Source organism: Dermochelys coriacea, chromosome 3 (assembly GCF_009764565.3).
Source record: "Dermochelys coriacea isolate rDerCor1 chromosome 3, rDerCor1.pri.v4, whole genome shotgun sequence".
NCBI classification, from domain to species: domain Eukaryota; kingdom Metazoa; phylum Chordata; order Testudines; family Dermochelyidae; genus Dermochelys; species Dermochelys coriacea.
This window is the reverse complement of record NC_050070.1, coordinates 13558874-13572081: the sequence shown is the minus strand read 5'-3', so window position 1 is coordinate 13572081 and position 13208 is coordinate 13558874. Positions and strand designations below refer to the sequence as shown.

General features: G+C 46.9%; 1 protein-coding gene across 1 annotated transcript; it reads left to right on the top strand.

The window, feature by feature from the left end:
• The first annotated feature begins 6401 nt into the window (after positions 1 to 6401).
• Positions 6402 to 12782, top strand: GLYATL3 (glycine-N-acyltransferase like 3). The gene is made up of 5 exons (XM_043510010.1): positions 6402 to 6479; positions 7818 to 7925; positions 8615 to 8741; positions 10989 to 11052; positions 11410 to 12782. Exons 1-5 carry the CDS (start codon positions 6402 to 6404, stop codon positions 11495 to 11497), a joined length of 465 nt encoding a protein of 154 aa, XP_043365945.1. The 3' UTR covers positions 11498 to 12782.
• The last annotated feature ends 426 nt before the right edge of the window (positions 12783 to 13208 follow it).

Genomic DNA, 13208 nt, shown 5'->3' with positions numbered 1-13208 from the left:
ATCTTTGGCTAGCTGCTCTTCAAATTGTTTTTTTGGACTGCCTAATTATACTTGAGTTGCCAGAGTTTATGCTCCTTTCTCTTTTCCTCAGTAGGATTTGACTTAAAATTTTTACAGCATGGCTTTTTGTCTCTAACTGCTTCTTTTAGTTTGGTGTTTAGTCATTGTGACACTGTACCCTATATTCTTCACAGTGATATGATATGATTACATCATAATCATCTTGCATAAAATACATTATAAGTCATGTGAGGTGTCATTCAAAAGGTTTTGTTTTGCTGAATATGATTATCCTATTTGTATGCATGTATCATTTTTGTATCTGAAGTTAGAAATACAGATACATAGTCAATATTTCTAATGTGTTTACACCTGGGTAATGCCCACTAGAGTTTTCATTCTAGATAGTGGGTGGGGAAGGATCTATTCAGTGCAATGGCCTATTAGAACAATAGGACTTAGAAGCTTATCTCCCACCTTGGGAGCCTTCCTGAGGATGCTATAGACAGCCTCCGAGTAATGGCTGCTGTGACGCTACAGGGACATGTGACCATGTCACCTGGTGCTGGACTCCCTCTTGGGATGTCAGTATTTTTCCACTGACTGGCATGGGAACCAAGTTTTGAAACAAAGGGTTCCCACCATATGCAAAAGCTATATAAGGCAGGAGAGTCGCATCGTTGTGGTTCTTCACTGACTCCCCACCCAAAGGACTCCTGGAAACACTTGAGGAACAAAAACTGAACTGGGGGAAGTGCTGGACCCAGGCTAAAAGGATTTTTAGCCTGTAAATGGAACTCCTGGGGATTCCAAACTGTAAGTCAGTGCAGCTTGCCCCTTAAGAATCTGCACCCTGCTTGTATCATCACTTAAGGTCAGGATTTGCTATTTATATCTGATCTATGTAGTATATTAAGCTTAATTTGTTTTTTTTTGTTTGCTAGGTAATCTGCTTTGATATGTTTGCTATCCCTTGTAATCACTTTTATTAACTACAAAAGATTTAAACTTGTTTTTGCTTTATCTAAAACCTGTGTGTGGAAGTCATAACTCAGGGCAGAAAGCTGTATATTCCTCTCCATGTGGAGGGAGGGGGTGAATTTCATGAGCTTATGCTGTACCGTTCTTTGTGCAATGCAAGACAGTATAATTGTGGGTTTACACTCCAGAGGGGTGCATGCCTGAGTAGCTGGGAAGTATCCTGACTGGAGCCTTCCTATGCAGTAGCTGGTCAGAGTGTCTGCATGTGTCCCTTCATGTATGTGTGCTGGTGAAAGTGCAGTCTGGAGCCTGGAGAGGGCTTGGCAGCCTGTCACAGCAGTACAGTGTAAAGGGAGCCCAGGCTGGTAGGTCAGCGTTCCCCATTTCTAGGTGGCACCCTGAGAGGAACCATCACAGTCATGATCACACTTTTTTGGTCATCTTACTATGTTTTTAATTTGGAATATACATTTAATTTGAGTCTTTATTATGGTGCTTTTAAAAAGTTTCCATGCAGCTTGCAGGCATTTCACTTTTGTGACTGTACCTTTTAATTTCCATTTAACTAGTTTCCTCATTTTTTGTGTACTTCCTTTTCTGAAGTTAAATGCTACTGTAGCGGGGTTTTTGGTGTTCCCCCCCACTCACAAGGAGAGTAATATAATTAAATACATGGCCACAATTACCCACTTAGGACCAAATCAAGAATTGCCTCTCCCTTTGTGGGTTCCAGGACTAGTTGCTCCAAGAAAGTCATATGGTATCTAGAAACACTATGGCTGTATCTTGTCCTGAGGTGACGTACCCAGTCAATATGGGGATAGCTGAAATCCTCTTTTTATTTTTTTTTTATTTTTTTTAAATAGCCTCTCCTCTCCCAGAGCATTTTACCATCACCATCCTGGTCAGGTGGTTGGTAGTACATTCCTACTGCTATGCTCTGATTATTCAAGCATGGAATTTCTATCCATAGAGATTTTTATGGAACAGTTTGTTTCATTTAAGATTTTTACCATATTTGACTCTATATGCTTTCTTTCACGTATAGTGCCACTCCCCCCACCAGCATGACCATAGGTGCTGGCTCCAGGGGTGCTCCAGGGTTGGAGCACCCATGGGGGGGGGGAAGGTGGGTGCCGAGCACCCACCAGCAACCCCGCTATCGGCTCCCTTTTCCCCCACCCGTTGCAATCAGCTGTCCTGCAACATGCAGGAGGCACTGGGGGGAGAAGCAGGTGTGTGGTGTGCTCAGGCAGTGGTGGATTAGCCACTGGGTCGATGTGGCCCATGCCCAGTGACCCCAGCTAACGGGCAGTACCAGATTTACCATGGCGCTGGGCCCATGGCCCAAAGGGGCCCTGGCCTGCTCTTCGCCGCTGCCCCCGCATCCCCCACTCTCTTCTGCGGGGGCAGAAGCTTGGTGCTGCCAGCTCCTGGGGCCCCTGCTGCAGCAGGGCAGGCTCTGCCAGCAGCCAAGCTCCTCTTCCCCCTCTCCCTGCTGTCAATCAGCTGTTTGCCAGCAGGAGGGAGGGGGAAGAGCAGAGCCTCAGCTTGCTCTCTGCTCGGGGGGGGAGAGAAGGGGAAGGGGCCTTGGGGAAGGGGCTGGAATCGGGGCATGCCCCCTGCTGTGAGCAACCCCACGACCCCACCCCCCTGCCCTGACTCCTGCACCCTCCCACATCCCCCATGCCCCTATCCTGAGCACCAAACAGGAGCTCCTGCACCCCTCACACCAAACAGAAGCTGCCCCAGGTAAGCACTCCGCACCCCAACCTCCTGCCCCAACCCTGAGCTCCCTAGCTCCTGGCCAGACCCCACACCCCAGCATTTTTTTTTACAATATTTGGAAAGCTCATTAAGTGATCCGTCAAGACCCTCCGTGATTTTTCAAGTGGTCTGTGGAAAAATAAGTTGGACTACAAGAGCAATCAAGGTACCTCACTTTATTTTCATTTACTTGCTATTACTTAGAGGAGGAGGATGAAAGAAAAAAAAAAAGTGTTCTTGGCTGGGTCCCAAGCAGGGCCCCCGAAAACGAAGCTGAGCACAGGGCTGGGGGGGGGGGCCCCCACTAACTCTAAATCCACCCCTGGCTGTCACATCACCTGGGCTGGGGATACTGTGTCAGCTGATCCGCAGTCTCTAACCTACCCGGGCAGTACAGCAGACATGGTCCTGCCCACTACTTCCTCTCCCTAGCCCACCCACCACTTGCTCTCTCTTTCTCTTCTCTCTTTCCCCCCCCCTCCCATGAGGCTTAGTCCTCTCACTTTTAAAAATGATTGCTTGCCCTCCCCGCCTCAGGCCCTTCTGGCAGCCCTGTAGAACTCCAGTAGAAAACGGGACCGGAGTGTCCGGTTAGCAGTGCTGACCGGAAACTAAAAGTCCGGTTATAGGAGTAACCACATTAGCCTCCGCTCCTCCCATTCCCAACACCCACCCCAGAGGGCTGGAAGAAAGGAGGGGCAGCTCAGTGCAGAAAGAGACAAGAGAATGGGCTAGAACCAGGTAGGTACCCGCTCTATGATTGCGGGGCAGGGGGAGATCCTGTTTCTCCCTTCCCCCCCCCCCAGCCCTGCTGCGCTTGCAGTTTACCCCTGGCCCCTCCCTTGCCCCAGGGACTAACCCTAGCTCCTGCTTTTGCCCCCACCCCCTTTTTACAATCATTCCCCAGGGGGGCCCACAAATACGTTTGGCGCCAGGCCCGCAACAAATTAATCCGGCCCTGCCAATGGGGGGGGACCTTGGAAAAAATCTGCTGCCTAGAGCCCTGGCTGGCAGGCAGGGTAGGGGAAACCCCTGCAACCTGACCCTAGTAGCAACACCGGGCAGGGAGGGGGGAAACTGCCGCCAGGTACTGGTGCCAGATTTCTCTTTGAGCATGTAAAAGCCAGGCTTCATCAATGTTGAATTATGGAGCGGATTAGGGGGCTGGGCTCCCTTACTGCTTTTATGGGCTCCCCCTTCTGACTTATTCAAAGGCACTGCAGTCTTGCAGGGGATGCAGTGAGGGGACTGTCCGGACTCCATGGAGGGGGTGGGCTGCTGGAGCAGTCAAGGGCCGTGGGGCCAACCCTCCAAGGTGAGGGAACTGACCACAGCTGGTCCTACCGCCAGGGCTTGTGCTTCAGTGGGTAGATTCCAGGCTCCCATGCCCTACTCCGGAGAAGCACCTTGGTCCTGGCAGGAAGCAAGAGATGCTGCCTGGTGTCCTGGCCAGCAGCGGGCTGGGGGGCGTGGGGGAATGGAAGTAAGGTCGGGGACTGGACCACGACAGCATGTCAGGCCCCCAGGGAGCAACAGGAGGGAAGATGGCAGAGGACGGGAACTGTCATCACAGGGGTCCCCAGGGATGAGAGGGGCAAAGACGCAGCTCTGCCAGTCTAGAAGCTCTGCATTCAGGAGAGGGGTCTGGGGGGGGGGTGAGAGTGGAATGGGGACAGGCAGCAGCAGGGCTAGAGGCAGTGAAGGGGATATTGGAAGAGAAGTGGAGCAAGGGAGTTAAGAGGTGATGGGGGCAGGGCTAGGGGAGCTAGGAGTCATGGGGGTGGGAGCAGGGCTCGGGGAGGCAGGAGGGGAGCTAGGGGGTGTCAGGGGAGGCAGGTTTGAGGTGGAGACAGAAGTCTGATTGGGTGTAAAGGGAGTGACGGGCAGAAGGAATGTGCACACTGCAGGAGAGGGCCCTGAAGGGGGAATTATGAGTTGGGGAGGTGGCAGAAGGATGTTTTGGGAGGGTAACCGATTAGGGATAGGGCAGGAGGGGTGATTACATGTCCAGGAGGCAGGGGCAAAAGGAGGGAATTAACAGGCAAGGGAGATTTGGGGGTAGGGGGGTAGGGCAAAGACAAAAGGTAAGTGCAGAGGGAAGAAGACAGTCTTTCTGCAGCTCAGCTCAGCAGCATAGAGGATGCCAGCTTAGGAACTGGCCAATGGATACTCTGGCACTTTGCTCAACATTGCCTCTGGGAGCCAGGACTGTCCCCATTCATGAAGGGCCCCCCTGCTTTTGCCCCCATAATTCAAGCACTGCATTTCATATGAGAATGTGTAGAGTCACTCCCTGCTCTGCAGTAATCAAGAAGTTGATGTCTAAGACAGAAATACGATATCCATGATTGAAGACTGTCCAAAAATCCTTTAGATGTTTTTAATTAGGATTAGGCTTTATGGCAGTTGAACCATAAAAGATGTGAGGAAGTTCTGTGACCACCACCATCTAAATAAAATTGTGATCTAGCTAGCAGTGAGCAGATATGCAATGAGCTATAATTTAGTTTTCCCACAGTTATCAAGAAAAACATTTCTCTCTTCTTTAAACCTGTGGTTCCCAAACTTTTTAGTAATGTGGCTCTTACAGATATTTTCAAACTTAGTGGCTCCGCACAACCAAATACCGTCTTATTTTTTTTAACCGAGGACAGAAGATTCTAGAGTTCAGGACACTAGATTCAGGAGGGACACTATAGCGTGGATTTTTGCAAACTTATTCAATTCCAGTTTAATTAAATAATGTGATCTGAATTGGGTTTTTAAAACTATCATTTGAAATTATGGATTTTTTTTTTAGTATGTCCGGACACAGCCTAAGATTTTAGTGAGAAAAATGGGCCTGTCTCAAATTGCATAGTTGCACAATGTTTGGCTAAATTTCTGATAGCTGCAGGTGTAAGTCATTTTCCAAGTTTAAATATTTCTGTGCTTAATTTTCCCAGAAATCCTTGCTGAAAACCCAAACATAGATATAACTTGAAGTGAATGGAAGCAGCACTTTCATAGCTTCATCACTGAGTTCTCCATATTCTTCTTTAACAGAAATCTAGAATTCCTGGTATTTTTAGATATGAAACTTGGTCTTTAGCATAGTGATCACTTGACAATTCTATGAGATTTTGTTGAGCTATACTTAACACCGTTCCAGCCTTAACTGTTATCAAGAATGGGTTATCAAGAATCCAATAGGGATCAGGAGATCATGTTAAACACCAGGAAAATATCCATAATGGGAATACAATCCAGACAAATGAGTAATTATTTGGTCTTGAGCATTTTGATCCCTTTCACTCTGTTCTTTTAAAAAGTCTAACACCAGAAACATCTCAGCATCTCCCTTTTCAGTGGGGTATGTCCAAAGACAAAGCTTCTTTATGACTTCCTGGATTTTCTCTTTCATATCTACTATTTGTTTTCCTATCTTGAAGTGTTGTGTTTAGTGCATTCAATTTGCCATATATACCTACTAGACCCTTGAAAACAAATGACCTATTGATCTCCCACTCCCCACCCCCACCTCCGAGCCCCAGCAGAAGCCTCAGGGCTCAAGTCTCAAGTCTGGGCATTCCCCTCATATAAGGATACATATGGATAAAACCTATATATGTCTATCTGTTCCCACTCAGGCCATTGCTAGATGCTTTGGGAAGATGCTGGTGCTGAACTGTTCCTTGAAACTGCAGATGCTGGAGAAAATGTTAATGCAGAACTTCCCCGAATCGGACAAGGTAATAGATCTGATCATCTTTTTTCTGAGCTGTCTCCTTTGGGGAATCAATGTTGGACAAGATGGAAGCACAGCGTGGGGGAGGGGGGTAGAGAAGTTTCTTTGCTACTACAACTGACTATCAAGGAAGCCTGCATCTGATAGCAGTGGATTTAACAATGTGACAGTGTAACCTACTGGTCAGTGTGTCTCTAATGGACGTCCCTCTGTGTCTGATCAACAGAGGACACAGATCTGTTGGAGAGCCTGATTCTTTAGTTCCAGCTCTTGGAACTTGTGCTTTTAGCTCTGGGAGTCCTTGGTTCAGTCTCATGTGTGTCAGCCAAGATGGTAGGCATCACAATAGCAAGCCTCAAAATGGTCTCTCTGGTCCTTAATGTTAACCCAGCAACGTTAACTATGATGAGGATGGTATAGGCCAGCTATACCTTGCAGCTAAGTAGCAGGATCTTGGACCCTTATCCGGTATCTATCATCCAGGGCTTAGAAGGGAAAGATAGTATACCTCCCTATCCCATGATGCAAATGGCTAAAGAAGAGAAAAGAATAAAGTAAACAGATGACGGCTTTTATTTAAAACAGAAACAACAGTGAGATGTGGTTTGATAGTTTGGGTTTAAAACCCAGGCCCAACCAAATTGATACCCTGGCAATAAACAAATAAACCTAAAACAAAATCCCAGATACTGCACTGTTTCTAGGTGTTGATACGCAGTAGATGGTAAGACACCGTTGTCATGGCAAACTGATGGACCCTGAGTCTCAACTGCTTCTTAGCAGGAGATCAACAGGATCTGCTGATGCTAAAGAAATGCCTGGCTCTGCAATCATCCCAGGGTGAGCGATCAACAGGACCTCTGTACCTTTCTCTGAAAAGAATGTGGGATTCAGAGATTGGTAGCACAGTCTCAGTTCTTAATGCTGTTGTCTTCAGATGCCGTCTTCTGATCTTCTAGTCCACGTAGCTGCGCAAATACAACAATACTGTGGCTGTCTCTAGGATGGACAGCAACGAGGCAGCGGATGCTCAGAGTTTATATCGGCACGAGTGCACCAAAGTTCTGAGGTAAAACTGGCAGCTCCCCAGGTGGAACCCCTTTGAACCAATTCAGACGGTTAGCTGCCTTTTCCACCAGAGTTACAAAGGGCCTGAAAACTTTAGCAAGAAGCTAAACAAAGAATGGAATCGAGCTGTTTGTCAGGCATGCCGTTTTGAATTTCAGACTCCATATCCAATACATGGTCAAATACCTTAACCAAATGTAACGGCATAAAGTACAACTTATTCTAAAGCACAAAACTATTTATAATCTCTATTTCATGTTACATTATCTGGCAGGTTTATGGAGCAGTGCTGAATATCAACAGAGGCAATCCCTTCAGGAAGGAAGTGGTAGTGGATTTGTGGCCAGATCTCAAAATTGTCATCACCATGCGGCAGACGGAGGTAGATCAAAACATTTTTTTAATCTGAGCTCCAGAAGAGCAAATTCACTGTGGAGCCTGTTGTGATTGAATCCTTTCCTTTAGCTTCTCGGGTGGTGTCAGCTTGGAGTGGGAAGGGAATAGCAAGGCTTGCATGCTCCAACACCCTGCAGAGTAGGTGACTTGGCTGATTCCTAGGAACCCACCTATTCCTTATTAGTGGCAACTACAGGTGTAAATGTATTAGGCCAAATTCAGCCCCAGTGGAAGCCGACACAATGCCCGTTGACTTCAACAAGAATCACTCTTGCTTATGCCGTGCTGGCTTGAGCCAATCACTAAAAGACAAAGGGACCAGAAGCAGCTGGGGGAAAGGCTCTCAGACTATTAAAATGGCCAAAAGCTTCAGGAAACTGCAAAGCCCAGGTTACTCTTCACTTAGTGACTTGGAAAGATGAGGGTCCACCTCCATCACAGCTGTTAGTTACTGTGGGGTTGTGGAGAATAAGAAATAGATTCTATTCTGATGCCTGGTGTTGAGAGACACTGTGGACAGTGCCAAAGAAGAATATCCTAATCAGGGAACTCCTGAAGATCCAAGGAACCGCTGGATCTTCAGATCTCTGCTCGTGGATCTCTGTGAGCTTTGGTTTCCAAGACAAAGGAAAAGGAAGGAATTTTTCTTAACTATTCCATGCCTTTTCTACTCAGGATGAGATGGATGACCTTGACCATTACACCAATGCCTATGCAGTTTTCTATAAGGACCTACGGACTTACCAGGAGCTACTGGCCAACACAGATATCATCAACTGGGAACAGATCTTTCAGATCCAAGGTAAAGTCCAACTTTACAGAACAGGTTACCTGGGTGGTATAAAACATTCTGAGGGGGAATAGACCCTGCCATTGTATATTGGCTAAAGATTTCTTATAATAACGTGAAATACAGAATTCAGGAAAGAGGTGACAGTTGGACAGAACCCTCCTTGAATTTCACCCATGCTGTCATTCTTCATCATTAGGCCAAGTTCTGCTCTCAGAGGTCCAATTTCCTTGCTGCAGCAAGGGTATTTTTATTTCAGTCTGCTCTTTGTTAAAGGCAAGGATCCCTAGAGAACATCCTGCTCATTAACATGACAGCTGATAGAGAGCTGGTTAATCTAGTAGAAGGGGGTAATGAGATCCAATAGTTGGAAGCTGAAGCTAGATAAATTCAAACTAGGAAGAAGGTGCACATTTTAAAGAGTGAGGGTAATTACCCTCAGGAACAACTTACCTAGAAATATAGTAGATTCTTCACCACTTGAAATCCTTAAATCAAGACTGGATGTCTTTTTGAAAGGGGTGCTCTCTTACAGAAGTTACAGGTTTGATGTAGAAATTACTTGGTCAGGCCTGCATTGTGTAGGAGGTCAGAGTAGATCATAATGGCTCCTTCTGGCTTTAACATCTATGAAATTGTGGAGAATGTATTGAATGGGGAAGAAAAAAGTGCAGTGACACTGAGGGTTTTGAAGATTTCAGATGTGCAAACAGTGAATCCAAGCTTTTTTTTATTTATTTCCATGTGCGTTTTGTTTTTTAAATGTCACTATTTATCTTTGCCTACACAAGGTTCCAGGATGGATCGTATGAAGCTTCCAACACTGACTCGTTTAGACCTTGCAACAATGTGAAACTATCCTCTTTCCAGATGTTTATCCTCCCAGACCCTGACATGCTGCCAGACGTCAGAACTCAGTATGTCCAATTGCATCCATCCTATTTTCAATAAATATGATAATACTTGGCTCATATCTAGCACTTTTCATTAGATGTTAAAACAGGGGTCTCAAACTCAATTTACCTTAGGGCCAGTGCCAGTCCTCAAATCCTCCCAGCGGCCCAATAATGTCACTGAAGATGGTGTTTAGAAAAGAAAACATTTTATATGTATTTTTATTTTGAATTTATTAGAAATAAAACTGTCATACAACTTTATACAATTCTTCGCCTGCCAGACTTTTTAATGTTTGCTAGACACCTGGCAACGCTTCAGTTCTGTCAGTTTGAGGTTTGGCCTCAGTGAGCAGTTGAAATCTTCAGGATTGCAGCAAGGTGTGCATCAGATAGTTGTGTTCGGTTTTTTGACTTGTTTATATTCATGGGGTGGGGGAGGAAGAAGTGATGCTGACTCTGCCCGGTGCCTAGTGAGGTCTCTCTCCCCCAGCCAATGGGAGCTGTGGGGGGCAGTACCTGTAGCAGACATTGCCAGCAATGTGCCTGCATGCGTCTCTCCTCCACGGGCCACAGTGGGGTGATTCTCTGACTGCAGATGACTTTGAGACCCCTATCTTAAAGAGCTTTACAGATGTGGAAACTGAGGCACAGAGAAGTGGAGTGGCATAACCTCGGTTCCCCAGCAGGCCAATGACAAAGCTGGGAATAGAACCCAGGTCTCCTCAGTCCTAGTCAAATTCTCTGTCTACTAGGCCACACTGAAATAGGCAGAATGGTAGGTCATTGGGACAAACTCTGGCTGAATGAGGGAGAGCCTGGGAGTGGGGAGGCAACTCCAGGAAGTGAGAGGCACTGTATATATATTTTAAGGGCCTTAATAATTTTTAAGGAAAGGCAGACCTCGAGGCGTGTTGTTGACCATGATTTATTTTTCACTCCAAATCAGGTCCTCAACTTCCTCTAAAGGATCATGGGTGGTGCAGTCCAACAAACATTTCTTGTACTAAGAACTGCCACAGTTAAACAATTTAAAACATCATGTGCACATATTACTACAGGGGTGAGGAAACTTTTTTGGCCTGAAGGCCACAGCAGGGCTCCAAAACTGTGTGGAGGGCCAAGTAGGGAAGGCTGTGCCACCCCAAACAGCCTGGCCCTGCCGCCTATCCAACCCCTCCCACTTCCTGCCCCCTGACTGTCCCCGCTCAGAACCCCTGACCCATCCAACCCCCCATGCTCCTTGTTCCCTGATCACACATTGGTCCCCACCCCCATCCAAACCCCCGTCCCCTGACTGCCCTCCAGGACCTTTTGCCCCTTATCCAACTCCCATACCCCCTTACCATGCTGCTTGGAGCACCAGGACTGCCAGCCGCCACGCCACTGCAGCCAGAGCCAGCCGCTGCAGCCACAGCACTGGCGGCACGGTGAGCTGAGGCTGTGGGGGAGGGGCCGGGGGCTCAAGGGCCAGGCAGGATGGTCCTGTGGGCCGGATGTGGCCTGCAGGCCGCGGTTTGCCCACCTTTGTATTACAAGCTTACTCCCAGGACTCAGACATAAGACCTCCCTGGGCACCTGGCAGATAAGGACTGGACCTCCCATCTAGACTTCCTATACAGTAATGGCACTAATCCTCCAATTTCTAGTCTGGGCTAGCAATCTTTAGTTTCCTTTTCTGAAGTAGAACAGGAAAGCCATTGAACTGGGAAAGATGGCTCTAATTCTGCTTCAGTGGCTTAGGGATGAAGTATTCTGCCTAATGCATTTCCTATACCTTCTCCCAGGATGGACCCTGCACCAAGATTGGCTTACCTTGATGTCTCTCATACCAGCCTGCTGAATGAAACCTGGTCGCGGGGAGGCAACAAGTAATGCCAGAGGTAAATTGCCACCTCATTCACTGCTTCCCCACATCTGCGTGCTAGATGACAACGGACACCTTGTCTCCTGGAGTCTGACAGATCAGTTTGCCACCATGATTCACAGTTATATCCTTCCTGAGCACCGCAGGAAAGGTTATAACCATCTTGTTGCTACCCTGTTAGCTAAGAAGTTACATAGCCAGGGCTTTCCAGTTCAGGGTAACGTCCTGGAGGAGAACATACTAGCTATAACATTGTTCAAAAGCATGAACTCTCAATTTCTGCCCTGCCAATTTTTCAGACTCTTCCACATGCCTTTCCGGTTTTTAGCCAGTCCTGACTTATAGTCTAAGCACCGGTATAAGTTATTGGTCTCCTGAGTATTCACTTACCTCCTCCACTGTAACTAGGTGAAATATTACAGCCTGTGTTATATGGGAAATCACACTAGATGATCATAATCCCTCTTATAGCTTTGAAAATCTCTCATCTAATATACCCTAATAACTGTTCACGGCATCTCAGTTCAGCAAATCAAAGAAAGATAGGAATGGATTTAAGTCTAGCATTTTGTTATTGCAGTTCAACTGACATCTCCCCTGCATTCCCTCTTATTAAAAGGACAATTTCTTTAGTTTAGCGAACTGTCTTATAAGATCACCTATCTTGTCTCTCCGAAGATACATCTTATTAGACCAACCCACAATTACTGGACAAACCAGACCTCTGACCCCTCCTGGCCTCTTCAAGTACACCCCATCTAGATCTCAGGCCCTGGGCTGTCACTTGTCTCTTGGGGGCAAAAATCACATGATTCTCCCACTCTCAGACCAGGCCCTGGCTTGCAGTCCCCTGTGTATCAACCTCAGCAGACATGTCCAGACCCTATAGTTCTGTTCCCTCTAGGGGCAATGACAGTGGTAACCAAACAGCCTCCTTCAAGCAAAGTATTATTTAGAACAAAAGCATTTCAGAGAAAAGTGGTCTTTAATAATAAGGCACACTACATGCCTCTCTAGCTCACCAGGTGGTTGTCTTACTACAGACTCCATGTGGAAGATAAACTTTCTATTGACTCTTCTGCAAAACCACTCTGTCTGTCAGCCTCTCTCCTCCCTGTCAGAGCTCCATGATATTCTCTGGACAGCCCTGGAGACTTGCTCCCTTTCCCAGGGCAAGGCACTATGGATATGCCTACACTGCACTTAAGGTGTGACTGCAGTTCCTGTAGACATGCCTGAGCTAGCTTCAGTCTAGCTAGATCAAAGATAGCTTGACTAACAATAGCAGGATAGTCACAGCAGCCAGGAGGTGGGATGAGGGGGTGAGGGTGGGGAGCCCGGGTACATACAGGAACAGCTAGTGTGGTCATCTGTCCCTGCTGCTGTGGCTACACTGCTATTGTTACTCAAGCTAGCCTTCGCCTAGCAAGATCTAGGATAGCTCTGGTACAGCTACATGTGCTGCAATCACACCTCCTAACTGCAATGTAGAGATGCCCTTTAATCTGGTAAATCTATCTCTGGCAGAACAATGTTTACAACTCAGAGGCAGAGGAGCCAGGATCCTTGAAGCTTACACTTGGCCCATTGCCTTTCAAGTGTATCTAGGTGTTCTTATCCGGGAAGCTCCTGTATTGCTTTGCTGTTTGTTCTTTCCACAGCCACTATTGTATAGTAAACATTTCACTACCCCAGCATAAATTATACAGTCTCTCAGTA